A 15,797-nucleotide genomic window follows, 5' to 3' on the forward strand; every position below is an offset into this window, starting at 1 on the left:
GTTAGAGAAAATAACAATAGTAGTACATGCTTCAAGAAAAAGATTAACTTAGCTACTTATGAAGAAAATAACACCATATGACATTTCTCATGCATAGAAGTGAGAGGAAAAAAAAAAATTGAGGATAAAAATTAGTGGGAAAAAATAGAGGGAAAAATTTGTTTTTATTTTTTTTATTTTCAGTTTTTTAATCATTTTTAAGAGTTAAATGACTTAACTACCATCACATATTGTGCACATGGTCTCACTTAACAGAAATATGGATGAAATATATGAAAAACTAACGGTAGGAGCAAATTGGCTAAAAAAATTAGTTTGAGTCCTTAATTTTCCAATAGAAAAGTTCAGGGAGGAAATCGAAAATTAGGTGGAAGTTTAGGGGATAAATCGACAGTTTACTCGTATATAGACACAAACACACACACACACACAGACACTTCTGCTCCTCTCTATGTATATATTGTCCTTGTTCCCCAGCATTCAAGCAAGCCAATAGTTCTACTGCCATAACTGACATATTAGAGAGAGAGAGAGAGAGAGAGAGAGAATGGCAGGAGGATTTGGAGGTGGAGTAGTATCTGAAAGGGCTCATCAGTATGAGTACAGAATTACTGGGTATTTCGTCTTTGCCTACATTGTTGCAGCTCTTGGAGGCTTCCTCCTTGGCTATGATCATGGTGTTTCAGGTCAGTTTTCTTCCTGGTCTATTCAAAATTTTAAATAGATTAGATTTTTTATTTATTAGGTAGTAATTTTCACTCTCATTTTCTTTCATATGCACTCCTCGTTGTTTTTCTAGCATTTGGATTGAATAAATTAGAGGAGAATTGAGTGACGGGACTGTAAAAATCATTATCTTCTGATTTGCCATATATCTGTATTTCCTAGCATCATCATATCCTGTGAACCGGATTTGTTTGACTGATGCTTAGCTTCGGTACTAATGTTTTTATAGAACTAATTTGAGAGATTAGGGGAGGTGTCTGAAATATGAAATTTTGAGTGTTCATGGACATATGAAGAGAAAGATGAAGACTTTTTTATGTTTGTTCAAGAAAAAAAAAATTTATCAAATGATGATATAAGGCTTTTATGGTATATTTCAAAGTAATAGATAGACATTTTTTTCACTCTTGGTATTATTTGTCACATGATTGCGATTTTCACGCTCTCGTTTTCTCTTTGAGCTTCTCATGTTTCCATCCCTTGATTCTCTGTTTATTTATTCAATTCAAAGGCTAGAAAAAATGGATTGTTGCAACAAAACAATGCAATCATTTTCCTTTACTAAATTTCCAAATTGCCGCAAAAATCTTTCAATGATATACCTTAGTTGCAACAAACGATCAGTGATGTGCTCCTCACCTAACATTGGAGCTTATCCTTTCCATGATTCCCTTTTGATAAAAATAGACAGAAGTCTTTACAAATTAAGAGTTACCATAACAAGTTACTCTCTGGTAAATTTCAGGTGGAGTGACTTCCATGGATGATTTCTTGAAGGAATTCTTCCCCAAAATATACAGTTGGAAGCAATTGCACCTCAATGAGACAGACTACTGTAAATATGATAACCAAATTTTGACACTCTTCACATCCTGTTTGTACTTTGCGGGCCTCATTTCTACATTCGGAGCTTCTTATGTTACCCGAAACAAAGGAAGAAAGGCAAGTATTCTTGTTGGAGCAGTCAGCTTGTTTTTAGGAGCAGTCCTGAATGCTGCTGCAAAAAACATTGCAATGTTGATCATCGGACGAATATTACTTGGTGTTGGCTTTGGATTTGGAAATCGTGTAAGCTTAATTCTATGCTATCCGTCGACCTCTAATTTCTAATTTACTAACAACTTTCTTGTTCTGTAATCCAGGCAGTTTCCTTGTATCTCTGGGAAATGGCTCCTGTGAAAATTCGAGTAGCAGTTAACCAACTTTTCCAGCTGACAGCTTGCTTAGGCATCCTGATTGCTAACTGGATAAATTATGGAACCGATCAAATCCATCCGTGGGGTTGGCGATTGTCTCTTGGATTAGCTACAGTCCCAGCAGTTCTTATGTTTGTTGGGGGTCTTTTTCTTCCTGAGACCCCAAATAGCCTTGTAGAGCAAGGCAGGTTAGAAGAGGCAAGAACTATACTTGAGAAAGTGAGAGGTACCAAAAAAGTTGACGCGAAGTTTGCCAACCTGGTTGGTGCTAGCAATGTAGCTCGAGCCATAAAGAACCCGTTTAGGGATCTACTCGCGCGAAAAAATCACCCCCAATTGGTGATAGGGGCTTTGGGAATCCCTGCATTCCAACAGCTCACTGGCATGAACTCGATCCTCGTCTATGCACCTGTCATATTTCAGAGCTTGAGATATGGATTGGGGGCAGCTCTGTACTCATCTGTCTTCATAAGTGGAGCACTTCTTGTTGCTACATTCATTGCAATGGGTTATTATGATAAGTTTCGTAGAAGAGCTTCCTTCTTAGAAGCTGGAACTGAAATGATATGCTGCTTGGTAAATCCTCTTACTTTAATTACCTGAATGCCTATAACTGGGATGCCACTGTGGCAGTATTCCAAGTCAATCAAGTACTGTCGCATGGGAAAGTTATAATACACGCCAGCATTTGATTAGCTTAGGATGCCGCCACATTGACATCCCAATGGTACGGAAGTTTTTCTCCGGACTTCAAATAAATTACTCACTAGAATGTCTGAATTTACGCAGGTTGCTGTGACCGTAACCCTAGCCCTGAAGTTTGGACAAGGAGAAATCCTCCCAAAAGGGATAGGAACCTTCCTTGTTATCGTCATATGCATATTTGTTTTGGCTTATGGAAGGTCATGGCGTCCTTTGGGGTGGTTAGTTCCTAGTTAGCTGTTTCCTTTAGAGATGAGTTCGGCTGGACATAGTGTCGTTGTCTGTGTCAATCTCCTCTTCACGGCTTTGATAGCGCAGGGCTTCCTCGCAGGGCTTTGCCATCTTCAATATGGGATTTTTCTGCTGTTTGCTTGTTTGATAATCATCATGAGTACCTTCATCTTCTTCCTCTTGCCAGAGACAAAGCAAGTCCCCATAGAAGAATTATATCTTCTGTTTCAGAAACATTGGTTTTGGAAAAGAATAGTAGGAGATGGGGAGCAAATTGGACCCAATGGGAAGCCAAGCCAACCAGATGGGAAGTCTGGAGCACAAGTTTAGAATCAATCTCTCTCTAGCTAGTACATAAAACATTGTTCAGATTTCTTTTCCATAGTCTGTTTTCTGAAACCCAGTTCTACAGATAATAGGGATTAGTTTCAACAATTTTCAAAGTTTTAAAGAATTGATGTCATCTAGGTGTTGGATAAGTCCCTAAGTCATAGCTAAAATGTGGAAGAGTCTCGTTCTTCTGGACACCATGTGTTGATTTGATATTAAGAGTTGTGACTGAAACATTAAAAGCACATTTATAAATCTCCACCCTTGATATCAAATCAAAGTGTCGAAATATGGAAATGCCATATGGGATGGGTGAAGTATGCATAACCTTTAATTCGGGTGATTCGTGGTACCACAAGATGCTCTAATACCATGATAAAGTTTATGAGTTAGTCGAATGGCCGGTTACCAATCAACACCGATATTGTCCCCAACTTCCCGGTTCTCACCTCTGCAGTCCAATACATGTGGGGTTTTGTGTTTTCAAGACTAAAATAACAGAAATTGAAAACTGAAATGGGAAGTGAAATAAGATGGAGAGGAAGTCATGTGAGATAATGTGTCATATTTTATCACCAAAAGCTGTGTTAACATTCATAAATACGTCTCAGGAACTCATGCTAATAGCTTAGCAAGTTCATCAACTCTCAAACTTCCCTGTGGTACAACATTATCTAGTATATTTTCACCAAAATCTCTTGTCATTTTAACTTTACTACCCTTCTTCTGAATCTTCTCACTTCCTCTCTTCACAGAAACTGTTATCTCTTTCACTTCTGAATCCCCAGCATCTTGTTTCACAACCTTTACTCTCTTTAAAACTGCTACTTTCTTGGGTCGTTGATGCTTAAACACCGGGCCAGGGGGAGCAGACTGCGCTAAGGCAACTGACCGTTGATAAATAATATCGGCATCCAGGGATGACTCATCTAAAATAAGTGCACTCCCACTACCAACAGCTTCATTCAAGAGTAACAGCACATTTTCTGTACAAGGTGCACTCAATTTTGCTGGCTCACTATGAATTTGTGAGCCTACTGAAGCTTCTTGAGGATTCTCGTCACTTCCAGGACCTACCGTTATGGAATCCAACCTGGTTTCGGCGCTTCCAACAGGCACTGCCATGGTCCCAGACCCCATTACTGCAGTTGGTGATGCTTCATCAGCACAGCCTGCTTTAGCCAACATGGGATCAATTTCAGATGTAAGCGGCGTAGTTTTTGACTTATCATCAGCACAGTGGATATTGTCTTGCAATGTTGAGCTGTTACTGGCATTCATTTTAGCTTCTGATTCATTGTTTATATAGCCTTCAACATCTGAAATGGGTTTGTTTTCAGAGGTTCCTCCAACGGTAGAAGCCCCATCAACTGTGGCATGTGGCTCAACATATAGTGATGGCGAGAGATCCTCACTTCCCTCTGCCCCCACAACTTCAGAAGTACATGATGTTGATGCAATTGAAGTTGAATCATCAACATCAGATTCGTTGACTTCCTTGAGATCACTCTCTAGATTTGGAAGAGAAGACTTCCATTCCCGTCCTCTCCACAAAAGAATGTGCTCAAGTTCAAATGACATTAACACACAAGGGACAAGATCCTGCATTCACATGGCAAAGAATATTGCTCAACATGCTTTGTTATGAAAATCATCATGACTTGAGAAATGTTTTGTTAAACAAAGAAACTATAAATTTAGCATACCTTAAGTTTAGCACCTATTTTTCGGTAGTCACTCCCATTCATCCCCTGACAATTTATTCGAACTAGCTCACACTCTTCGAAGGCCTCTCTGACATTTTTTACCAATTCAGAGTACACACCATTTTTCCCTGTTAAAATCAAACAACACATTATCAGTTTACTTGAGGCCAAACCTTAAACATTCTTATTGCCATTCAACAGATTAAATTCAAGGCATAACCACGTTACCAAGCTTGCATATTGGTATCAGATTCCGTCCCTTCTTACGCATCTCAGATGCCTCTTCTACTGTTAGACCCTCGGGAGCCCGCTGAACCAGTCTAGGATATACAGGAGTGATAGGCCTCCAAAGCATGAGAGGAAACTTAGGACGAGTTTTATAGTTGTAGTTTCTGCCTCGGAAAAGGTATATCACTCCACCTTTCCTGTAAATGATCTTCCCTCCAGTTCTTTCCTGTCAAATAATATATGATCCAAGAATAATTAACTTAAAAGAAAAACTGGAAGTAAAACACAAGGACGAGCATATTCAACTAAACTGGAAGAAAAACACATCCCCAAACATATCCATTCAGAAATCAGCAAGGAGAAACCAACCTCTAATTGCTCGCACACGTTCTCCATATCCACTGTACAAACACCTTTGCATTTAATCTTGCACACTCTCCGGCGCTTCCAGTGAGCATGTATGTTATCCAACATGTTGTGGGTCAAACCATCTCTACCTACAAATTCCAAATGAACTGAATCAGTAACCAGAAACTCATAACCTTTCTTACTATTTTCCTGCATTTCGAAGCTCTAAAGTCAAAAACTTTCATCAACGAAAACCCAAATCGAAACGCTCTCCAATTTCACAAATCTCATTAAGAAGCAATCAAATGAATCAAAACCCAAATGAAGGCTATAAAAAACAAAGGAAGAAGATTATCTATAGATATACCCATATTCAACTGCCTCTTGGTTTTGATGCACCCTTTAACTAATTCCTTAACTTCCTCAACTGTCAGCGGCTCCCCCAAAATCTCTTCCCTGGACTTCACATACTTAGGACCCGACCCCGCCAAATACGGACCCGGAGATTGCACCGGCTTAACCCCCTTCTTGTGCGGCGGAGGCAGCTGGAAAGAGTCGAATTCCTTCAGTTTCTTCTTGCTTGCTGGCAAGGGGGCCCGACCCGTCCATGGCCGGTCCATCGTGGTGGGCCCAAATGGCACGAACGGCGGTTCCCGGAGCTTAATGGGCTTGATTTTAGGAGTCTCGGTGTAGCTGTACTTGAATTCAAAAGGGGCTCCGTCGATGACGTAAGAAAGCCCATCGTCGCCGATGGAAATGTCGGCTTTTCTGTCGACTGCCGGCCTTTTCTCCCTCAAAATTTTCGAGACCTTCGTGGGTCTTATAATTCGGCGAAATGCCGGGTGCGAATCGTTAGGGTTAGGGTTTTTGGAGTACTTGGATTTCTTGCCTGGGATTGAAGGGCTCGAGGGATACGACGGCGTGCCAACGGATTTAAATGTTTCACTACTCGTGGTGGCGTTGGCGGCGGCGGCGGCGGTGTCAGTGGCAGAGTCGGAAAGAGTGGCAATTCTGGTAGCGGACTCGAATCGGCGCTCCCGGCGAATATCGTCCTCGATTTCTTGCTGGGCCCTCCGGCGTTGGTTGAATTTCTCGGCGTTGGCGTTGTTCCACCGCGCGAATCGGACCTCCGTTGGCGGGCGGTGCTGGGCCGGGTTGTGGGTGGGGCTCGGGTTCAATAGTGGCGCGAAAATGGGACAGGAAGTGGGCAAATTTAGCGCCATTTCTTGCTGGGTTCCTCAAATTGAAGCCGAAAGCTTCAAACTTTCAGCAGATAGGAGTCCTTTTGCTGGGTTCTGGATGCCTATCAGTTAAACGACGTCGCAGCAGCTGACAGTAGGGGGCTTTCAAGGTGAGATTTTGCAGGGAAGAATTGAGAGAGAGAGGGGGGGCTTAAGGTTTAACTTGGCGCTAACTGCCAACGGCCATGTCCCTTCGAGCGCGACAACTAATTGAACGACATGCCGTTTGACGAAAACGTGGCTTTCACCGTAGTAATATGCAACAGCAAGGTTACTTTCGGAGTCCCCGTTAAACCCCTAATTTAAGGGCATGTTTGGTACCTTCGTAGATTCCATTTTCTGTTTTTAAAACTAATGATTACTATTACCAATTAACTTAGCTATATTTATAACTTTTGAAAACTATAAATTAAAAGAATACCAAACATCCTCTTGGCTACAGTACTAAAAAACAATGATTGATTCTTTTTATTTGATCTTGTAAAGTGTTTAAGTCAATATCGGTAGCACTGTGTGCTCTGATTTCTGGAGAGATTCTTTTATCTTATCTATTTTATTTTCTTTCTTCTTATTTGAATGATTACGATTAAATTACGTTAACATATTGATACGAAAAAAGTGTTTCCCCTTGCTAATGTAGACGTTTTTTCAGTGCGTAAAACTCAAGGATGACGAAAGAGTGGCTTCACCGTAAATACCACGAAACAGGAAGGGTTTTTTAGCTGTACCCTGCCGTTTCCACTTCCAGCGTGGAGTATTCTGAGATTATAATAATTTGGCCAAGCGGTAGCAGAAGCAGAAGCAGAAGCAGTAGCAGTTTTAGTTGACCGTAGGCTACAGAGATCTCTTCTGAAGTCGGAGCTCCCCCATTCATTCAAGGTACTCAATACAACCAGTGATTCTAATTCCTCATTTGATCTTGTAAAGTCTTTAAATTTATGAGGGGTTTTTAAATCATAAATCTTTCCTGTTCTGAAATCTGAATTTGGAAAAGTTATGTAATTTCTTGATGGAATGCATAAAGATTTCTGGGTTTTTGTGATAAATGTAGAATCTTGCTTCCAGCTTTTGAAGTGTGTTCAAAACAGTGAATCTAATCCTTATTTGGTTTTGTAAAGTCTTTAAATTTATGGGTTTTTTTTTTTTTTTTTTTAATTTAATATAGTGGGCAGGCTGCTACTAAAAGTCTAAAAGGACGAAGCCAAGCTAACAAAGCTCCCGGTTTGCGAGAGTGGGGAACGTCTATTGCGCCCTTATCTTTGCTTTGTAAAAATGCTGTTTTCTCGACTTAAACCTGCGACCTTTGAGTCACCTTTCCGTTGTTACGAAAATCCTAAATCTTTTCCTGTTTTGGATTTGGCAATATTTGTGTAATTTCTTGATGGCATGTATTAAGTATATGGATATCATAGTTTTTGTGGTAAATGTATAATCTTTTGTTTCAGCTGTTGTGCTTTTTGTATGATATGGATACTGCTGCTGCTCGAACCCAGAGATTTTGGAACATTGGAATCCGGAGACTGCTGTTAATAATCGGCGGGGCGGTTGCCATTGTAGTTGTATCCCAGTGTTTTGAGCTTCCCTATGACACAACTTTTTTCTTTTTCCCTGCTGATATTGGTTCGATTTCAACAGCCACAATGTTTGCCAATGTTGGTAGCTCAAACATGTCAAAGTCTGGCAAGTTTAGTGTTGGTGGTGTAGAGGGCCTGGTGGTTAATGACACTGAAGTTTCCGATTCGGTGGAAGAATCTGGGCATGGGAATGATACGAATCAACAGACCTGGGTGTATGGATTAGCACTTGGTAATGACAGCAGTTCCACCGGGGATTCCATGTTAGAGAATAATGTAACACTTGGAAAGAGTTATCCCGTGGGAACGGGTGGAAATGAAGATGGAGTTTTTTTCCGGGGAAAGACTCGAGATTTTAAAAATGGTTACTTACAGACAGCTAATGAATCAGCTGACAGTTGCAGGGAAGACAACGAGCCTGGAATCAGCTTTGGTTTAAGGGTTAATGAAGTTGGTCTTGTGCCAGTTGTATCACAGGAAAGCTCTACAAAGAGTCCGGAAAACTTGAATGTAGATTCAAACGGCAATGTCGAACAAAATATAGAAACCCAAATTGATCACCAGAAGATTGAGCTACGGCAACCTGTTTCAGTCACCTTGGATGATAATTCTACAATGACTGATATATCTGTACTAAGGAAGTGGAACCGACGACCAACATCAATATCACAGATGAACTCATTATTGCTTCAAAGTTCTGTTTCTTCTCGTTCAATGGTATGAATTTAATTTTGAGGTTCCAATTTGGGAAACTAGAAATGAGTTAGATTTCCAGATCCTCACTTGTACTTTTATTGGCACTAGCAACTGCGGAGGTACTCAGCACGTGATCGTGAACTACAATCTGCAAAACTGGAGATTGAGAATGCTCCCATCATAAGGGATAATGCAGGACTTAGTGCTTCTGTTTTCCGAAATCTCTCCAAATTTATAAGGTAAGCCCAATTTGTCTGTCCACTCCGTATATGCATCTAGTAAATGCTTTATATTGTTTTCTCTTTATGATTGCTTGTAAACTGCTTCAATTGTGTCTGTATATAAATATGGTGCTTTTCAAATATCTGCTTCACGTTGAAGCTTATCGTCTCTATACAGATATGGAATCCTTCGAGAGTAAAAAATTTGAAATGTAGGCTTCTTTTTGGAAACCCGTGACAATCTTGAGATTTTATTTGTACTCGACTGCAGGAGTTATGACTTGATGGAGCACATGCTCAAAGTTTACATCTACAGGGAAGGTGAAAAGCCGGTATTCCATCAGCCTTTGATGAGAGGAATCTATGCCTCAGAAGGATGGTTTATGAAACTAATTGAAGGAAATAAAAAATTTGTTGTGAGGGACCCCAAGAAAGCTCATTTATTCTATTTACCCTTCGATTCGCATATGCTAAGGTTGACTGTTCCTAGACACTCTATCCATGGTAAGAGTAAGACGGTCCTAGAAGAAGTTTTGAAGAGCTATGTTGGGTTAATTTCTAGAAAATATCCTTTCTGGAACAGAACGAAAGGGGCAGATCATTTTCTTGTTGCTTGTCATGACTGGGTATGATTCTCATGCATCAATCTAGTTTCTATTTCATACTGTCAAAGTCACTAATCTTTCTGGTCTTGTCTGTCTATGCTGATGAGGTCCTATGGATTTTAGACTATCTTCAATCGATGCCTTAATCTAACACATCCTTGTAATTGGAATTTCAGGCCCCCAAGCTCACAAAACAGTGCATGAAGAATTGCATCAGGTCTCTTTGCAACGCTCATGTCGATAGAGAATTCGAAATTGGCAAGGACACCAGTCTACCTGTGACATATATACGTTCCGTGGAGAATCCTCTTCAGGATCTTGGAGGAAAACCTGCTTCAGAAAGATCTATCCTGGCCTTCTTTGCCGGGGGCTTGCATGGCTATCTCCGACCAATCCTGCTACACTACTGGGCAAACAAAGAACCCGACATGAAAATCTTTGGCCCAATGCCGCATGATATTGAAGGCAAAAGAATGTACAGGGAATACATGAAGAGCAGCAAGTATTGCATATGTGCCAGGGGTTACGAGGTCCACACACCTCGAATAGTTGAGGCCATATTCTACAAGTGCGTGCCAGTCATCATATCGGACAGTTACATGCCTCCTTTCTTTGAAGTATTTAATTGGGAGGCATTTGCAGTTTTCATACAAGAGAGGGACATCCCCAATTTGAGAAACATTCTGCTCTCAATCCCGGAAGAGAAGTACCTTACAATGATGTCGAGAATAAAGATGGTGCAACAACATTTCTTCTGGCACAAGAAGCCCAAGAAGTACGACTTATTTCATATGGTACTTCATTCAGTCTGGTACAACAGAATTCTTCAGTTAAAAACCAGATGAAGATGGGAGTTTCTTCGGGTTCTTTGATACTAAAAAAGAAGACCGGTGAGTGCAGATTAAAAGGTTTCTGTGAAAAAGCAGCAAACAAAGAGACACAGAAACCACACTGACTCTACTGAATCTTTTGCCACTGAAATTGAATTCGAAGCTGACAGAGGGATTCGTTCAAGTACAAGGAAATGGTCGTCGGATTGTCATTTATGTTGTGTCCACCTGGCCAAGACAACACGGCTGCGATGCTATTCACCCTGCCGGAGAGGGATCCTGCTCAAAGCCTCCTTTATTATCTGTAAATGGGGTGAATTCAGTTGTGTACTCGACAATTTCGACTCCGATAGCGAGGACGTCTGTAAATGACCAATGGTTAGGGCCGGCCTAATCAGCTGCAGGTTTCGACCTCACAGGGTTCATAAATCTCTAAGGCTGGCCCGGCCAGCCACGTCATAATATTCACCTAAGGAAAACAATAATCTCTTGATCGAAAGTTTTTATTTCTGGTAGGACTATATGTCGAAGAAAAGTGTACAACAACAATAATATAGAACCGGACCGAAAGGGGGAATATGATGCTGATGGGTCCGTCTAAAATCATTCTGCGTAGGGATTTTATTTACAAATGAAGGTGGAGTTTAACATATATTTGAACATAAAATTTCGTCCCAAGGCACATTTTTCTTTCAAATATCAAAAGTATGGACATCCAACTGAAGTTCAATAGATCATAATGTTCACTCTTATCAATTTTAATTTAGAGCGTAATGCGACCAAAGTTCGATAGCATTTACAGTTAAAAGAGAAACCGCAAAAAATAAAGACTACGCAGAGTACGTCGAACAAGTGATACAAGGTTCAATACGAAGGGAGGCAAGAGATGTACGGTTCCCCAACCAATCTGGTAAAGCCTCCAGTCCACTAAAATCGTGTATCTTCAAAGTTGTTAGAGACTCGAGCTTAGGCGACCCCCACAAGTCTAATCTTTCGAGTTGTGATGGAACTTGAAGGTTGAAAATCAGGAAAAGAATCGAGCTCCTCCCAAAACGCACCGATTGACATCATTTCAAACCAGTCAGGGAGTGTAATGATCAAAATTCTAAGAACACGAAGTCTGAACATACTCGGGATCAAAATACCGCACTGTGCCCATGACCGGTGCCACAACATGAGTCTCATTGTCACTGGGAAAAACCATGGACATACCAAAATCTGCTATTTTTGCATCCAAGTTTTCGCTTAAGAGAATGTTGGCAATCTTTACATCTCTATGCAGGATACGTGGATTGCATCCTTTATGCAAGTAATGTTGCCCTGTGAGCCAAATTTCACAATGTACATAAGTTGAATTAGGCACATGAACTTACGCAAATATATTAGTGTACGAAGTAACACGCAGCACCAACCTAACGCAATATCTAATGCTATCCGATGTCTCATTTCCCAAGTTACATGTGAGCTTCTATCTGCATCTGCAACCATTAACGTGACACTTCAATATTTTGAAACCCTCTGATGGAGGACAATGCTTATAAAACATATAACTACATACCTGAGAGATATTCTCTTAGGTTTCCGTTAGGCAAGTACTTGTATATAAGTGCCAAGTTGTCGGTATCATCACAGTATCCAATAAATGAGGCCAAGTTTCTAGATGGATTCTCATCAGGAGCTCAACCTGCAGCGATAAGGAACTCATCAATCTCTAACCAACGAGACAAGGCATTTAACTTGCATTCCAAGGAATTAAATTATAACTATCAAACCTCTGTTTGGAACTCCCTAACTCCTTGCGATGACGATGGAGAAAGTATTTTAACCGCAACTTGAGTGCCATCTTTCAAGTAGCCATGGTATGCAATCCCAAATCCTCCCTTCCTGATTTTAGTTTGAAAATTTTCGGTGTATTGTAAAATCTTGTCGTAATTGAACTGGGACTTCTTTGATGCTACAGGTGTTTTGTTATGTTTTTCTCCATCTTCAGCTTAAGCAGACAAAAACATATGAGTTCTGACAAAGTGGATAGGATCATAGGAATACCACTAAGCCATAGTAACAGCATTGGTTCTAACTGAATAAGTATCAAGCATATAAAATGGTACCTAGTTTTCTTTTTCTTCTAAGCTTCCATACGAGTATGAGCACTATAACTAGAAGGAGGGCCACTGCTGATAGTTATGATCCAAGTATTGGAACAACTTGCACTTGCTTGGATCTGAGCTAAAAAAAGAACTTATAAACAGAAAGAAAATATAAATCTGAAGGATGCAATACCATTCGCTTTTGTTAAGGAAAATGCTAACCTATTTGGCGCTCTCCATGAACGAAACTTGCACAGAGCAGTAGGATGAGGAAACCAGTTGAGATCTTCATCTCTCTTTATCTCATTACAGCCTATGAACTACCTGGTATTTAAAACGTGCAACAATGTCCCGATCAGAAAAACAGAAAAACGTATATGACAGTGTGGATTTGTAATTCATGCTGCACAACTTGCACAATACATGCATGATCCTTATTACATGGAGATGCCTAGTCTATGACAATCAATGGATTATGAAATGTTCATACTAAAAGAGCAATTTGGTCAGGCCAACGTATTTTCTAGTCAAAGCATTTCAAAGATCGTTCCTGTTAGGGTTATGTGGTGTCATACAAGTCAGGCACACAACCCAAAGTATTGGACCAAAGTGATTAAGTCGAAGAGAATATGAATATATACTAGTATTTATCCTACACTGATTCACTGCACAACAGATCCACACCCATTTTTAAACCACCAAATTTTGAACATGGGATGAATGAGATAGTTTGTAGGAACCGGCAAAGGTAAAGCCTAACTAGCTACCTAGCATGGTATGGAACCTGCATTTGTGAAATCTGAACATATGGAAATCACTCTAGGTGAACTCTGGTATGGTGAAATCATAACACGAGTTTCTTCATTTGAGCCTGGAGTTCTTTCTCGATGCCCAGACACCTCCGTTTCCAAACATTGTGTTAGTTGACACAGCACAAAACCCATGGTGGCTCTATGTTGGGAGGTTGAAGTTGTGCATGCCATTGCTGTTTATAAGGCTTTCCAAACCGAATTCACACTGAAATCTCCTAAAATCCTTCAATACAAAATAGTTGTAAAATCCCTCTGCTGGAACTCAGGATTTACCCGCTACACTATGTGGACAAGATCATCACTTTCTACGATTGCAGGTTGTCCAGTAAAACTATAAACATCAAAATTCTTTATTCAACCATTGATAGTTATGGTACCTGCAGACCAAACCACTCATTGTTCATACATTTGTATTCACAACGTTATAAAAAAGAACTTATAAGCAGATAGAAAATATAAATCTGAAGGATGCAATACCATTCGCTTTTGTTAAGGAAAATGCTAACCTATTTGGCGCTCTCCATGAACAAAATTTGCAGAGCAGTAGGATGAGGAAACCAGTTGAGATCTTCATCTCTGTGTCTCATTGCAGCCTATGAACTACCTGGTATTTAAAATGAGAGACAATGTCCGATCAGAAAAACCGAAAAACGTATATGACTCTGGATTTGTAATTTCATGCTGCACAACTTGCACAGTGCATGCATGATCCTTAATTAGTCTGCGACAATCAATGGATCATGCAATGTTCATACTAAGAGAGCAAATTGGTCAAGCCAACGTATTTTCTAGTCAAAGCATTTCAAACATTGTTCCTGTTAGGGTTATGCGGTGTCATATAAGTCAGGGACACAACCCAAAGTATTGCACCAAAGTGATTAAGTCAAGGACAATATGGATATATACTAGTATTTAGCCTACACTGATTCATTGCACAACAGATCCCACACCCATTTTTAAACCACCAAGTTTTGAACATGGGATGAATGAGATAGTTTGTAGGAACCAGCAAAGGTAAAGCCTAACTAGCTACCTAGCATGGTGCTGTCATGGAACCCGCATTTGTGGAATCTGGACATATGGAAATCACTCTATGTGAACTCTGGAATGGTGAAATAGAAACACGAGTTTCTTCATTTGAGCCTGGAGTTCTTTCTTGATGCTTAGACACCTCTGATTCCAAACATTGCGTTAGTTGACACAGCACAAAATCAATGGTGGCTCTATGTTGGGCAGTGGAACCGTGGAAGTTGTGCATGTCATTGCTGTTTTAAGGCTTTCCACACTGAAATCTCCTAAAATCCTTCGATACAAAATAGTTGTAAAATCCCTTTGCAGGAATTCAGGATTAACCCACTCCACCATGTGGACAAGATCATCACTTTCTATGGTTGCAGGTTGTCCAGTAAAACTATAAACATCAAATTTCTTTATTCAACCATTATAACATGATAAAAAGGTTTAATAGAACAAGGAAATTTGAACATACTCTGGATCAAGATAACCAGCTGTGCCCATGACCTATGTCAGCACCCGAGTCCCATTATCACTGGAAAAAACCATGGACAGACCGAAATCTGCTATTTTCGCGTCCAAGTTTTAGTTGTGCCGCGCTTGCTCTCCTCTCTTAATGCAATTCTCTTACTGGAATCCCTTGTCAAGTGAGCTGAAATACTAATCCAATTTATCTGTGATTAACGTATTCTAGATAACTTGACATGATTATTTTCGAGGATGAAAGATGGAAGAAAGAAGTTAAATATGAACAAAACAGATTACCTTCCACAAAATTGGTCTAATAAAACCGTGTTAGTTGGGTGAACCTGCACCCTGTACAAAAGTGTATCTGCACCATAACAACCAAATGGAACTAAGACGAGAACAGAACACGAAAGGTTGCGTAATCACTCGGGCCTTTTGAATCATCAAGTGACAATGATTCCGATTCTTCACCAGACAAACATCCCCGTAAAAAAGTGTGTTAGTTGGGTGAACCTGCACACAGTGAGATGAAACACAACCCCGTAAAAAAGTGTATCTGCACCATAACAATCAAATGGAACTAAGACAAGAAAACAGAACAAATCGTGAATTACTGTTTCGGGAAGAAACCTACTCTTGACTGTCGGAAATGTGAGAAATGTTGCAATTTCTTTGAATTTAGAACGCAACAGAAAAAATTGTACCGGCTTCCCCACTGCCGTAGATACTTGAGATTCCCACAGCTGTGAATAGATACTTGAGATTCACACGAAAGGTTGCGT

At 40.2% G+C, this 15,797-nt stretch overlaps 2 protein-coding genes, 1 long non-coding RNA gene and 1 pseudogene across 10 annotated transcripts; 2 read left to right on the top strand and 2 right to left on the bottom strand.

The window, feature by feature from the left end:
- Positions 1 to 532: 532 nt before the first annotated feature.
- Positions 533 to 3,404, top strand: LOC137746589 (sugar transport protein 14-like; annotated as a pseudogene).
- A 310-nt stretch (positions 3,405 to 3,714) lies between these two features.
- Positions 3,715 to 6,843, bottom strand: LOC137748330 (CRS2-associated factor 1, chloroplastic-like). Its single transcript, XM_068488472.1, has 5 exons — positions 5,835 to 6,843; positions 5,489 to 5,616; positions 5,120 to 5,345; positions 4,892 to 5,019; positions 3,715 to 4,787 (listed from the first exon to the last, which is right to left on the bottom strand). Exons 1-5 carry the CDS (start codon positions 6,688 to 6,690, stop codon positions 3,801 to 3,803), a joined length of 2,325 nt encoding a protein of 774 aa, XP_068344573.1. The 5' UTR covers positions 6,691 to 6,843; the 3' UTR covers positions 3,715 to 3,800.
- Positions 6,844 to 7,509: 666 nt separating this feature from the next.
- LOC137747419 (probable glycosyltransferase At3g07620) lies at positions 7,510 to 11,721 on the top strand. The gene is made up of 5 exons (XM_068487523.1): positions 7,510 to 7,587; positions 8,154 to 8,999; positions 9,087 to 9,217; positions 9,471 to 9,825; positions 9,981 to 11,721. Exons 2-5 carry the CDS (start codon positions 8,175 to 8,177, stop codon positions 10,647 to 10,649), a joined length of 1,980 nt encoding a protein of 659 aa, XP_068343624.1. The 5' UTR covers positions 7,510 to 7,587; positions 8,154 to 8,174; the 3' UTR covers positions 10,650 to 11,721.
- LOC137747420 (uncharacterized) lies at positions 11,365 to 15,771 on the bottom strand. 8 transcript variants are annotated; one of them, XR_011069967.1, is made up of 11 exons: positions 15,650 to 15,771; positions 15,313 to 15,356; positions 15,023 to 15,199; positions 14,040 to 14,137; positions 13,506 to 13,910; positions 12,944 to 13,041; positions 12,743 to 12,855; positions 12,407 to 12,624; positions 12,193 to 12,318; positions 12,047 to 12,112; positions 11,365 to 11,954 (listed from the first exon to the last, which is right to left on the bottom strand). It is a non-coding gene; the product is annotated as an uncharacterized lncRNA (long non-coding RNA). The 8 variants fall into 8 exon arrangements; XR_011069966.1 differs by having other exon boundaries at positions 12,944 to 13,045; XR_011069963.1 differs by having other exon boundaries at positions 12,944 to 13,045; positions 13,489 to 13,910.
- Between the last annotated feature and the right edge of the window lie 26 nt (positions 15,772 to 15,797).

This window comes from Pyrus communis, chromosome 10 (genome assembly GCF_963583255.1).
Source record: "Pyrus communis chromosome 10, drPyrComm1.1, whole genome shotgun sequence".
Taxonomy (NCBI): domain Eukaryota; kingdom Viridiplantae; phylum Streptophyta; class Magnoliopsida; order Rosales; family Rosaceae; genus Pyrus; species Pyrus communis.